The sequence below is a fragment of the Perognathus longimembris genome, chromosome 22, assembly GCF_023159225.1.
Source record: "Perognathus longimembris pacificus isolate PPM17 chromosome 22, ASM2315922v1, whole genome shotgun sequence".
Lineage (NCBI taxonomy): Eukaryota > Metazoa > Chordata > Mammalia > Rodentia > Heteromyidae > Perognathus > Perognathus longimembris.
The window spans coordinates 20,876,940-20,891,641 of NC_063182.1; the positions used below are offsets into that span (position 1 = coordinate 20,876,940).

General features: G+C 35.9%; 1 protein-coding gene across 1 annotated transcript in view; it reads right to left on the minus strand.

The window, feature by feature from the left end:
• Positions 1–14,702, minus strand: part of Adgrv1 (adhesion G protein-coupled receptor V1) — a 496,777-nt gene that overhangs the window by 432,923 nt on the left and 49,152 nt on the right. The window contains exons 15-20 of the mRNA XM_048331390.1: positions 13,881–14,004; positions 12,669–12,932; positions 11,268–11,394; positions 10,358–10,575; positions 8,681–9,412; positions 6,674–7,047 (exon numbers count right to left, since the gene is read on the minus strand). Coding sequence (XP_048187347.1) covers positions 6,674–7,047; positions 8,681–9,412; positions 10,358–10,575; positions 11,268–11,394; positions 12,669–12,932; positions 13,881–14,004 — 1,839 coding nt within the window. The remainder of the gene's footprint in view (positions 1–6,673; positions 7,048–8,680; positions 9,413–10,357; positions 10,576–11,267; positions 11,395–12,668; positions 12,933–13,880; positions 14,005–14,702) is intronic.

Below are 14,702 nucleotides of genomic sequence, written 5' to 3' on the forward strand. Positions count from 1 at the left end.
CTTGTCATTCCTAAAACATGGAACCAACCTAGATGCCCCTCAGTAGATGAGTGGATCACGAAAATGTGGTACATATACACAATGGAATTCTATGCCTCCATCAGAAGGAATGACACTGCTCCATTCATAAGGAAATAGAAGGACTTGGAAAAACTCATACTAAGTGAAGTGACCCAGATCCAAAGAAACATAAACCCTATGGTGTCCCTCATAGGGAATAGCTAGTACATTATTAGGCTAGACATGGTAGAAGATAAAAATACCTCAATAGCTACACCCATATGATCACATGAGAGGATGCCAAGTGAAATGAACTCCATGTTACGGAAACAAGAGATATACCACTGTTGTAATTATTTTCAACATGCTATGTGAACTCGTACTATTTTTTTTCTCTTTTTCCTTGTCTGTTTGTTTGACTGCTTGGTTTGTTTATTTTTGTTTCTTTTGTAGTCCCTTCCTGTGGCTATCACTGTGTCACATCTGAGTACCCTGGATACTGTTTCTACGGGTATTAGAACTGGGGAAGGGAAAGGGAATACCAAAATCGATAGACAATGGACAAAAAGACAAACTATTCAAAAAGCAACACTTGCAAAGCCATTTGGTGTGAATCAACCGCAGGAATCTTTGGGGGAAGAGGGCAAGGGGGAGGGGGAAGATGGAAATGAGGGTGGAGGTAACAGTAGAAGGAGAAATGTACTCACTGCCTTTCATATGAATCTGTAACCCCTCTGTATCACACTTTGACAATAAAGAAAAAACGAAAAAGAATTTTGCATAGATAGATAGATAGATAGATAGATAGATAGATAGATAGATAGATAGATAGATATAGACAAGGCTGGGAATGTGGCTTAGCAGTAAAATGCTTGCCTAGCATGCACAAAGCCTTGGATTCAATTCCTTAGCACCACATACACAGAAAAGGCCAGAAGTGGCTCTGTGGCTCAAGAGGTATAGTGCTAGCCTTGAGCAAAAAGAAGCCAGGCACAGTGCTCAGGCCCTAAATTCAAGCCCCAGGACTGGCAAAAAAAAAAAAAAAGATAACTGTGGTTTATGCCTATAATCCTACAGAGAGAGAGAGAGAAGAGAGAGAGAGAGAGAGAGAGAGAGAGAGAGAGAGAGACAAATGCTACATAAAAATATCACCTCAAAGCTGGACCCCTCTGACTTACACATGTAATCCCAGTTACTAAGAGTCTGAGATGAAGGAGATCATAGGGCAAATCCAGCCCAACAGAAAAGTCTGAGAGAATGCCATTTTCAAAACAATGCAGCAAAAATCTGGGCTAGAAGGTATGGTTCAAGTGGTAAAGCCCCAGATTGGCAAGCAAGCAATTCAAGCCAAGTGAGAGAGGCCCTGAGTTTACTAAGAGAGGTAGAGGAAGAAGGATCAAGGTTTTAAAAAAAAACTAAATGGATTACCAACATGGTTGAAGTGGGAAAATATTTGCTTAACAAGCATAAGACCTGAGTTCAAACCTCAGTATCTTCAGAAAAAAAAGAACATTTAATAAACTGAAGTGTTTACTCATACATACTAAATGACAATAGATTTACTGTATTTTCTCACCTCAGATTTTTTTCCCCAGTCCTGGGACTTGAATTCATTGTCTGAGCACTGTCCCTTAGCTTCTTTTGCTCCAGGCTAGCCCTTTACCACTTGAGCCCCAGCACCACCTCTCACTTTTTCTGTTTATGTAGTACTGAGGAATCAAATCTTCATGCATGCTGAGCAAGCACTCTACTGTTAAGCCATATTCCCAGGTCCTCTCACCTCAGATTTTAAATGAAAATTTTGAATGAGATAAACAGGCAGTCTAAATATATAAATATTCAACCATTGCCTTTTCAGCAAGTTATGGAATAAATATATTCAAAGTTATACTCAGGAATGTGTAACAGTTCCTTACAGTCTTAAGTTTTCACCAAATCAAAGACCAAGTCCACGATAAACCCAGGACATGATTTCTGAACTTGTTATTGTGTATAATTCAGCCAAAAAAGATGAAATGAGTCTAGGGAAAAGGCTGAAATTACTGAATCTGGGTGATAGGTACACTGGACCCGTTATTCCACCTTTCTCATTTCTATACCTATATAAAAAGTTTTTATATAGATATTTGGGAGGGGACGGTACCACGGATTGAACTCAGGGTCCCTAGATCTTGCTCAGCTTTTTTGTTCATGCCTGCTACTCTACCCCTTGAACTGTGCTTCCAGTTTGACATTTTGCTAGTTAAGTGGAGATGGAGTCTTGAAGACATATCTTCCTAGGCTTTCAAATATGACCTTCCACTTCTAACCCTCCTGAGTAGCTAGAATTACGAGTGTGAGCCATTGGAATCCAGCTTCATATATTTTTTAATTCAGCTTTTTGTTTTTCCCCTTCTTTGGTCAGATCTTCTCACCCCAAATCAGACATGATGTCCAATAATATTTATCATGCATTTGTTTGGCGAGCACTCAGATAAATACTGGACTGCAGAATGTAATCACTAATACAGAAGATGATTGAGATATAGAGAATGCATATTGTAAGGTCTTCTAATATTAATGCATTCATTCACTGGGTTTTAGAATCATGATAAAACATTTAGGCCAGTGTGTGAATGAGTATGGCATCCATCGCACTCGTCAAGACACCCTCAGTTATTCTGTCACCACAGCACTTACTACTGCTTCCTCTTTGAATCAGGAATAGTGTCAACTCTCCAGAGAAATGAGAGTGCTAATAAATCTGCATTATAAAATGGTAAGAAGAGTTTTCAAGAAAAATATCTGTTTCCCCAGACAAAATGAATAATTCAGTATTCAGACCTATAAACTATATTCTTTTATTGAAGTAGAAAGTTAAAAACTACACAATCACAAATCCAATTAATTTTTAACTCTGTCTCATGTTTGGGTAATGATGTGATATCAGATTGTATCGATATCTCTCCTAGCTAAAAAAGATTCACATGACATATGGCAGGCACTTAAAAACTAGTACAGATCAAAGGAGCTGCCACCTCTGTCTGCTGCGATGTGGCTGGCCCTCACAGCATCTCAGACATGATGAAAAAGATGTTCTGATCCCTAAAATAATGAGAGAAAAGGGCCAGAGAAAGAGATGCTCTGAACAAGTTCAAGGTTTAAAAAATGTTGCAAGGACACTTGAATCTTTATGGTAGTAAAATGCTGGGAAGAAAATTCTGCATTGGAAGAATGTCTCACTACTTACTGTAAAGATCTAGCCTTTTCTGAAGAATGCAGAATGGGATATCTAAAGGAAAGGGGAGAATTCAAAAGGCTGCAGAAGCTTCCCACAAGCACGGAGGCAAAACGTTCAAGGGATTCTCATTTTTTATGGAGATCATTTATAAGTCATATGCAACAATGAACTTCCATAATGAACTTGTTTGCCTTGTTCTAATTGTGAAAATATTAATTTTATATGAAAAAAATCTTTATTTCTGAAACAAAAGAATAATCTGGAAATGTGGCTCATTGGTAGAGCACCTGACTTGCATGTGCAAGACTCTGCATTCACACCCCACTACTGTCAAACACAAAACAAAACAAAAAGTCTAAGTTGTAATAATATACATATTTTTACAATGATCTTTCCAAACTGTCTCTAACTTGATTCTTTTTTTATTTTATTTCATTTTATTTTATTTTTTTTGCCAGTCCTGGGCCTTGGACTCAGGGCCTGAGCACTGTCCCTGGCTTCTTTTTGCTCAAGGGTAGCACTCTGCCACTTGAGCCACAACGCCACTTCTGGCCATTTTCTATATATGTGGTGCTGGGAAATGAAACCCAGGGCTTCATGTATATGAGGCAAGCACTCTTGCCATTAGGCCACATCCCCAGCCCCTCTAACTTGATTCACAAGCCATAAACTTATAAGCAATAATAAAAAAATGGATTAAAATAAGATTCACAATTTCCATAAATGTGTAAAATGTAATTTCATTAATTTATAATTATGGATATAAAATTTAACAAGACATACAAAAATAGTACTAAAGGTACTGCGGCACAAAGAGGAAAATAACATAGAAAGTACATAAAATACCTAAGTATGTCCAAACATTTGTTATGTTAACATCTACTAGTCTACCTGAGATCACACTTTTACTCATGTGTGTTTTGGTAGTTATGTGCAAAGATTATTTGGGAAATATTGTTAAAATGACTTATAGTTATCTTCCAAATGGCACCTTTCATTATACAGAAATAATCACCTTGGCATATTTTACTGTCAATCTTCTCTGAAAAGTTTTCAAGCATTAGGCAACAGTTAAGGTCACTTTGGCAGATGAAAATGTGTTCCAAATTTAAATTTTCATTTGAAAGAGCAAATATTTATTATCAGGAAAAGCTGTCAGTTGTGTTTCCTAAACCAACAACTCATTCCTCTCATTTTCATGAAAATGTCTGACAAATATCCAAGTCTGAATAAATAAAGTTTGTCATTTATTTTTCCCAAGGAAAAATGCACTGATTTCCATGAGAAAAAGCAGCTATTTGTACTTATGATTAAAAAATCTTCACTACTCATTATTTTCCAGCAAACTATCATGTTTGATAACACAGCACAAGTGCTTTCTATTTCGGCTTCTCTTTTCATAACATAGAATATCTAAAATGCAAGACTTTGTGAGTTGAGATTTTTTAATGAATTAGTTTTCTGCTTCATCAACTATCTTTTAAGGAAAGTTACTTTTAAGCCATTAAGAGGTGATAGTTAATAACTATTATGATATGGAGCCACTATCTTGCTTCATACGAAAGTGCTAGAAGCTAGCAATTCAAGTCATTATTGCTATTGCAGTATAAAATATCTGTAGATGGAATAAAAGGAAAATAATACATTAATATCTTTCAAAAATTAGTTTTGACTGTAACTATCATGCTAAAGAAATGTCAACAAGGGTAGACAAATTTGCATAACTATACAACTTAAATTAATACCAATTGCATTCTATTAGTGGAATTTATTTTATTTTTATTGTCAAGGTGATGTACAGAGGGTTTACAGTTACATATGTAAGGTAATGAGTACATTTCTTTTCAAGTGGAATTTTTTTAAGCCAGCACTTACAACTTTACTGGTCCAGAAAACCATAGAAACTAAAAGCCAAGTCCTTATAGACCAGTTGATGCATGCTGGCATTCTGAGACTGGCCCTGGAAGCAAGAAAAATCAGACTGAAGCATGCCAAGAAGAGTAGACAAGAAAAGAGATGAGGTCAGATACTCAGACTGGGGCCACAACTTCAAGAAAATTGAAGAGAATCTGACTTTACATGGAATAATGGTTCTCAAATCTGACAAAACCATCTGTCTATTTAAAATGAGAGAGAATGACATTAAAGATATAAGAAGACAGACAACAGATTCGAAGTCTAAAGACCAGGTTCAGTTCCCATTTCATTTTGTCTTAGAATCAAAAAGAGATATTAATATTTACTAAGCAAGTAATCATCAATCTCTGAACTGGGCATTTGGCTTATTCTTTTCTCATCTAATTGAACTTTGATTAGTTCTGTCTCCAATCTCTTATCTATGTTGTGCTTACCTTATGGATTATCTAAGTATATAAAAATTAATATGTGGCCAAATGAGGGAGGTGGTAACAAGTTTGATAAGAAATGTACTCACTGACTTACATATGAAACTGTAACCCCTCTGTTCATCACTTCAACAATAAATAAAACTTTAAAACTTAATATGTAAATATTCTATGTTGGCTGAATATCCATTCGAAAGTATTGCTAGCACAGCTACACATGTTAAGCTGTAGATTTGTATGCTTCTCACCATTTGAATCTCTTATGAGATTCAATCTCTTATGTCACCAAACCGAAGGGCTAAAGGAACAATATGACATTCTAGAGAGCCAGGAATACTGATTCAAGTTTCAATGAATCCTGTGATTTAGATTTATTTTTCACTTTCTACTCATTCTAGTTTTTCTTCAACATTTCAATTTACATATTCACCTTTCTAAATCTATTAGACTCATCTGGCAAAGGGACAACTCTCCTGTTTCTTGGCAGCCTCTCAGGGCCACTGCACTGTTGCTGTGACACACACCACCTGTGAAGTCATTTCACACAATCTCACATTACTCAACAGGAAACTTAGATGATTACAGATCTTTGAAAACTTGGGAAGAACTGATAAGCATGATACAAAAGTCTAATCAATTAAGCTACCCAAAAGAGTTGATGAGCAACATGATCATAACATGGAAGAATATTGTAACTGTTTAAGAATAATTTATACATAAAAAGAATTGCCTTTGAATAGTGTCATCATTGTTCCCTCAGGTTTTTAATGTGTACTATTGCATTTAGCTTTATGCTGTCCAGAAGTCAAAAATATATACAAAGCAATAATGTATGGATTATACATTCTTTGAAATGCATGAATTTTAAAGTAAATTGTTATAGTTTGTTTTCCAACTTGTTATTCAATTCATTAAGCTGATTCAAACTGTGAACTCATAACAGAGGGACTATCATTTATATTTTCAAACAACAGCTCTAGCATCCTGGTAGATTTACAGTACATGCTTGAATAATCTCACTGAACACAAAATAGCTCAGTTCCAAACAATCTCATCTATCAATCTCATCTGATTTTTAACACCATAATTCCCCAAGCTCACTACTTACCTCTGGTATACAAACTCCTGTGAAACCAAACAGGCCATTGGCATTGTCACTTTTTTGTATTATTAATCTTGCTGTGCTGTTTTCTTCAGAAATATAAGCTCCACCATACACGGAGACTATTCTAAGAATGAATAACTCTTCTCCTTCCTCTTCATTGTCATCTCTTGCTGAAACAATGAATGATTTCTCAGTCTCTCCCTGTCTGAATTCCAGATATCCAGAAATAGGGTGTAAATCACTCTTTGCAGGCACAGCGTGAAGTTCATGAATTTCTTTGAGGGTCAGTTTCTGTTCATAGGCTCTCACATCCTGCATCAGACCTGAAAATCGGTCATTGCCATTCATTCCTGCCCCAATTCTCAGTATTCCAGGACCTGAAATTAGAGAGGGGTTGAAAAGTTGAAACGTCCTCACTTATCCTATTCTAAATTACAACTCTAATTCAGAAAAAAAGTTATTTTATTGGAAAATATTCTTGATTAAATAAAACTTACAAATTTAGCATATAATCAAATAATATTTATCTTTTATTTTAAAAATTAGCCTGCAATCATGGAGATTTGTGATATTTTATACTATAGGAATTAGTAACATTGATGATGTTAATAACAATATCATCTATCAGTCTGCAATATATATTTCTGTACAGAAAAATTAGAGCTAAATACACATACCCAAAATATCTGTGTGTTTGGACAAAGATTTCTTCAATGACATCTTTAAATTTATTTGCCCATCTGAAAATTGAGTGATTTAATATGTGAACTTCAAATCTTGATGTGTTAGAAACTCATCTTGAATTAATAAAGTGAAAATTTGGGGAGGAAAGAAAAACATTTTTGTGGACTAAATCTACTTCTTTATCCCAACAATCAAGGAATGACTATATAAACAAAATAGCTCTTCCAATAAATATCATATGTGTTTGGGACTTAAAAAAAAGAATAACATACAGCCCAACTATGTTTCAAAAGCATCCCTTTTCAGGATATCATTAGTTCTTCTTTTCATCTTCAATAACTCAGCCAAGGTATTTATATAATGTGAAATATTGGTAGTGATGGTAGGAAATGATACAGTACATGTTTCCTATCAGTAGTCTCAATGGTGGCAATCCTTCAAAGTTTAACTAAGGTAACTCTTATGGGACCAGCCCCAAGTATAAGGTACATTATTACCTCTATTACTCATGCCTACTAGAGACTACCTTACTGTCCAGTATATGAGAACAATTTCTTCATTGCGAATCCACATTGATTGGGTAATTCTTCAATGCTCTCTCTCTCCTGTTGGTTTATCTGCCAACTGTAACAATGGATGTTTCTCTGTCATAAACCACATGCCATCTTAACAACCAAATGACTATGTGCCTAGACTCCAGTAATAGTTTTGCTTCTGCAATATACTGAAAGGAATATTAACCTGCATGTCCAAAGCTTAAACTCAAGTGTTGGATCCTCTATAAATGATGCTGGTTAACTTATGTGCTGATTTTTTAAGCTTTATTTTTTTACATATGCTCTATAAATCCTGTAATCATTTTTAAATATCATTTATTTTTCTCCTGATTCCTTTTTCAACTTTATGTCCATCATCCTCCACTTTCAGCAGGACATAACTAGCAGCAGTTTCCCAACTACAACAGGCTGATTCAGATTTCTGCACATTTGCTCAATCCTCTGCTGAAATACTTTCTCCAGTCCTCCTACTGTTCACAAGAGGGATTAATACTCTTCTTCATAATTGGTTTACCTTCCTACATGTTTTGTAGTGACCTAGTATACATATCTCTCTCCTAGAGCCTATCTCTGATTCCTCAAGAGCAAAGATATTATATGTTTCATTTCTGCACAGAATTTAACATGGTCTTAGTGGGCACATGGCTTTACTAAAAGAAAAATAACTATCACAAAGGTAAAATTTTACAGTATCTCCTATCTCTTAATTTTAAGTGAAGATTTTAGAACCTCCACACTTCAGTGGGCTAGTTGTGAAAATGGCACTCACCATCAGTAATGGCTTCTCCTTTCAGACTCTTGATTCCTTTGGGCATTGCATTTCCATCCAGGTAGAATTCAATTATACCATCATCTAGGATAATTAGAAGATGAAGCCAAATGCCTTCTTCTAAATATTTCATGACCATTGTCTTGGCAATGTACGTAGCATTGGATCCTGAAGTTTTGTAATGTAGGGCAAGTGTCACATGGGAGTCATTTGTTTGAATTTTTACCCCATAGTAAATACCCCCATTACCATCATCCTTTGCTAGAACAAATCCATTTGTGTTTGCATTAGGCATTACCCAGGCTGAAAATGTAAAGTTTGCAATTGTACTATTCCTGAAGGGGTGGTATTTTGGATTAACAGTTCCAAATGCACCCTCGAGTCCACTGAAGTACAAAGCATCTGTTCCGCTGTGGTGGCGTCGCAGGTGTGGCTGTGAATGCACAGTACTGGGGAAAACTCCAACCAGTAAAAAGTCTATCATTGGTGGCAAACCAGCAGTGAACTCACTGGACAGGATTTCCCAGCCTACTCGGACATCACCAAAAATTCCCTGTTGCCTCAAAACAGTGAAGTTGGTAATATAAGACATATCATCATCGGAGAGGAAATCTTCTGCCACTTCTCTCACTAAACACTCTGGATCCAAGATGAAAATTCCAAAGGGATCATCATTGAATGGAATCATTACTGTCACCTGAAGGCTGGCTTCTGCTAACTGGCCCCCAGGACCTGGAGACCCACCTGTAGTGAGAAAATTTATAAGGAGTGAGAAAAGAATTATAACAGAATTTGAAGTGTTAGATTGTATAAAGAAAATTTGTTGAGCAGACCAACATCTGGTTAGATAATTTATTCATTTTCAACAAATAGTTATATCACTATATAGCTTTCCATTACATTTGGAGGGCATGATATCAAATGGCATGGGTTTAGCATAGTTTTATGAATAATCAGTCAAGCCTGATTGGTCAAATCTAGTTGGAAATGAGAGAGGTTATATTTCCATGCTTAAAACCTAATGTGGTTGGAAAATTGATTGATAAATTATGGCACAAATACAGAGGTTTAATCACCATGAAACTGTACAGCCTCACTTCTATTAATGTTTTCTTGGAAACTCTGCATTTGGTGTGGACAAAATTTACTTTCAAATCTCAAGATTGGTAAATCTTCCATCTATAAAAGTACACCTTGCTAAGACCACAAAATGTGCATTTAAATTGATATTTTGGGTCTGGGGGCACAAGGCAGTGTTGGAGTATGTTCTTGTACAAGCAGTGGGCTTAATCCCACTACAAATATAAATATAAATAAATAAAGGTAACAATGAGAGCTGGAAGCAGGAGGCTCATGAGTTGAAGAACAGACCGTGATACAAAGGGAGACTGACTCAAGAAAATAGGAGGGTTATGTGACATCACAGAAGGAGTTTGGTAGTGATGTTTCCTTTTCAATTTCATTAAAGAGTTTGATAAGTACAGAAGGATATTCTTAGGAGAGAATTTCAATGTCTCAATAGCTATATGAATATGATCACTTAAAATGATGCTTACCAAAATAAACTCCAAGAAATGGAAAGAAATGGGTTTTTATTGTTCTCTCTCTCTCTCTCTCACTCACACACACACACACACACACACACACACACACACACACATTAGAGAAATCCAGCACCTGAAATATTCACTAGCTTCAGAATATAAAATTCATTGAATTCTGGAATTTTATCAGGAAAAGCATGAATAATGATTGGTTTTGCTCCTTCTCCATCCATAATGTTAACAGTTCCTTCGGTTTCATAAAACTCCTGTCCAGGCTGCAAAGCAGAATCATTCTGAAACAGCTTCCATGACACAGAAACGTCACCAAAGTATCCACGGTCCCTCAAAACCCTGCAGAACAAATCGAACACATTTAGTCATTTATGGAAAATGTGATGTACTATTATATATGTATATACTATACTATATATGTATATCCTATAATATATATATATATACTATGCCTTACTGTGTGTTATCTGAAAAATATACTTCCTCTATTTACCATCATTCAGTGAACTAGCCAGCAGTCTTACTAAGCAACCTTACAAAATTATATGGAAAGGGAAGAGTGAGGTAGTATTTTTAAGTAATAAAAAATAGCCATCTTAAAAGCTTCAGTTTTCAATGCCCAGGTTAAAACAAAAACAAATTCTGAGCCCAAGTTTAAAATATTGATATTAATTGCATTTTTTTCAGAAACAAAGTACAAGATGAGAATAATCACACATCTGAGACTAGTGGTGCTGAAAGGTAATCTAAGTTTCTCAGTCTTTCCCAAGATAGAACCTGGCATGAGAAGGGAGAAGAGAATAATTTGTTTACCAGCTAAGGTATTCTTGTTGCTTCTCACTTTTGTTCTAAGACTCCTGTCAATAGCACAGATAATGCTTACCATTCGTTAGGCTGAGAACTTTAAAATGCTTCAATTTTTGACCTACTTTTAATCTTTAAGGATGAATAGTATTTCAAATGCTTGCATACTTAATTATTTTATCCCTTATTTTAATGCATTTTTACTTTCTGTATCCAACTATGCTTACCAAAATTCATTAGTCTTTCCTTCTTCTACTGTTTTGTCAATAGGCTCCAGAGAAAAAATACCATTTGGGTCATCACTGGCTTCAATTATGACTGTAGCTATTCCATACTGATATACTACAGTATCACCTAAATTAAGAACGGAAAAGTTAAAGTAATTTTTTAAAGTAGCTTTCCTGCTTTTACTTCAACAAAATTATTTTATCTATAGCAATTCCTTTCATATAAATTTTAGGAAGTTAAATAAAAATGTGTGTATGTGTGTGCATTTATATATAAGTACATAAAATCCCTTATTACAATACCTAAAAAGACCAAAATGATAAGTACATTTAGTGCCCTGGTCCCACTAACTAAAGAGTATTTTTTCCTATAAGAAAACAGCTTTTTGAAAATTTTCTGGTTTCATATTTGGGACAAGATGAGTTTGGAATAGCTCATTGTCACCAAAAGTGGGAAAAAGCACAAAGAAAAATAGGGACCTGTCCCTGCTAAATCAAATGGAATAAGTTACAGGTCATTACATATGGACAATGTCACCAGGAAAATAAGTTATAGTACTAAAATATTACCCACTGCATTGGAAAGAAATTGTGAGTCCATATTGACAAATATATCAGTGAAAGAAATTGAAAGCTTTATATAGTTTAAGTAACAACCCACAAAATAAAAGGAATAATTAAAAATCCTGGGGTTTGTGACTTTAATTATAGTCAAAGTGAGTCTCATAATGAAGGGACAAATAGAAATCAGGTGTTACTTCTGGGGACCTTACACACACACACACACACACACACACACGCGCATGTGTGCTCACTCCTTGTTGTTGTTGACAGTAAGTACTACAGTTTGGACTCAGGGTTTTACTTGTGAAGTAGTCACTCTTGCTGGAGCCATGCCTCCAGTTCTTTCTACTCTGGTAATTTTGGAGATAGAATCTCACTTTTTGCCCAGCTCAAGTCTCAATTGTTTATGTTTCCTACCATAAGTGGGATGACAGATTCATTTTATCATGCTCAGCTTTCCCTGTTGACATGGGGGGGGGGGGTGGGGGGCGTCAACTTACTTTTTGTTGTTTTTGTTCCTGTTTAGCCTGGTCTGAAACTACAATCCTAATCTCAGCCTCTCAAACACATACTAGGACAGGTGTGCCCCACCATGTCCAGATATTCATTGAAATAGCTCTCATGAATTCTCTGCCTAGGCAGACCCTAAACTACAGTACCCACCTCCCAAGTGGTTAAAATTACCAGAGTCACCTGGTTCAACATCAGTCTACAACGGTAATGGAACAATTTACTAAATATATATCACAATAAATCACTGCCTTGTTCATAATACATAACACCATCTCAGTACAATGCTGAAACAGCAGATCTGCCCTCACAACAGTATGTGCTCACCTGTTGAATTAAAGAGCATTATATGAAAGGACTCCTCTGTTTCTGGAATGCCATCCTCATTAACATATACAGATAGGTTCTGCTCTCTACTTCCAATCTCAAAATCAAGGACTCCTTTTCCAGCAAGAACGAAGTCTCCCTCTTTTGCTGTAGCCTTTCCATCCTTTGTAGCATATTTGACAGTGCAAGTAACATCCACAGATCCGCTCCTGAGAACTGTAAAGTTGGCAGTCTCACCTTCCTGAACCCTCACGACTCGAGGCTCTGAAAAAAATCCACCAGGAAGAAACACATAAGCCTTTCAGATTCCACCAACAACACATGTTCAGGTCACTCTCATTTCTCTCTTCCAGCCATGTGTAATAAATAGCCTAAATCAGCTCCACTCCCAACTCTGAAGGGGGAGGTGCTTTCTTAATAATGTAACAGTGGCCTTCTTCTTGCCTTCAAGTCTACAAAACCCATTGTCATTGGCACCCAATTTGTCAATAAATTGTGCATGTACTGTTTGAAACTCTTTGACCACTGCTTTGTAAGTCTCCTTTTGAAGTTGAAGCTGTAAGTTGTTAGATAACAAATCCATCTGTCTTATGTTTTATTTTTGCCACATCTATTGCCACATAAGATTAGTTCATAAAGTATATATATTCACTGAAGCTTAAGAACAGGTATCAATAAAATTGATTTAAAAGGTACCTACATCAGTAAATCAACCTTTATAGAGAACATACCAAAAAGAATTAAGAAGGAATTAGACATCAATTAATATTTATAAAAAAACTAAAAGATGTCTCAGGTGACACGGGACCATTCTAGAAAGCAGTAAAGTAGCAAATAAAAGATTCTAAATTCACATGCCCATTTGATATTAGCTCTTGTAGTCAGTAGCCACACACTAGCTATAATAACAAGCCCTGTGTGGACTTAGCCCTGTGTTGGAGGTGGTCACATGGAAGATTGTCCTTTTCTACAAGAAAGAAAATACCTTGAAATTTTAAATCAGGTCAGACATAGAATTCCCAGAACAATATTTACATTACTTTCTTTTTGCTTCAGATTACACTTCAAACCAATTAAATAAAAATCACCAAACAAATCACAAAATTGTACTAAATAAGCCGTACTACACTTTACTAAAATATATTCAGTTAAAAATAAGCATACACTCTTTTTTAAAGATGTAAGATGACTCAAATGTGACAGCAATACCACCTGCAAAGTAGATGGGGTCATCATTTCCTCTAATCCTCAGTGTGGCAGTCCTTCTATTCCCCACTTGAGCTCCCCCAGTGGCATTAAGCAGAATAATGGTAAATTCTTCCATTTCCTCTGGAATCTTTTGGAAAATGACACATATTTAAGTTAAAAGAATTATCCATATAATTAGATTATATATTCCAAAATCATTATGCTTAAAACAAAACAAAACTCTCTTAAGAATGTAATGTTGGAGCTACATATTAGTGAGTCATGCCTGTAATCCTAGCTATTCAGAAGGCTGAGATACAAAGGACCTCAAAACCAGGTGAGAAGAAAAGGTCATGAGTCTCTACTTCCAAAATAACTAGCAAAAAGTAGGGCTGGAGGCATGGCCCAAGTGATAGGACACGTATCAAAGAATGAACAGGTTTTGAGTTCAATCTCCAGGAATAGAGAAAAAAAAAATAATGTTAATGTTCACTTCCATTTCCAAGTCAGAACCCTAGCCAAAGTGTTCTTTTAAGACTAAAGCATTCTTAGCCAGACACCAGTGGATTGCATGTGTAATCCTACTACTCAAGAGCCTGAGATCTGAGAATCATAGTTCCAAGCCATCCAAGGTAGGAAAATCTGTAAGATGAACCAACAGAAAGCCAGCAGTGAAGTTGTGGCTCAAGTAGTAGAACTCAAGTTTTGAGTAAAAACACCCAGCAATAGTGTCCAGGTGCTGAATTCAAGCTCTAGGACCAGCACAAAAGATAATATAAAAATGAATAAAGTATTCTTAAAAGACTTAGAACCACTTAGAAACGTATGCTAAGATGCAAACACCCC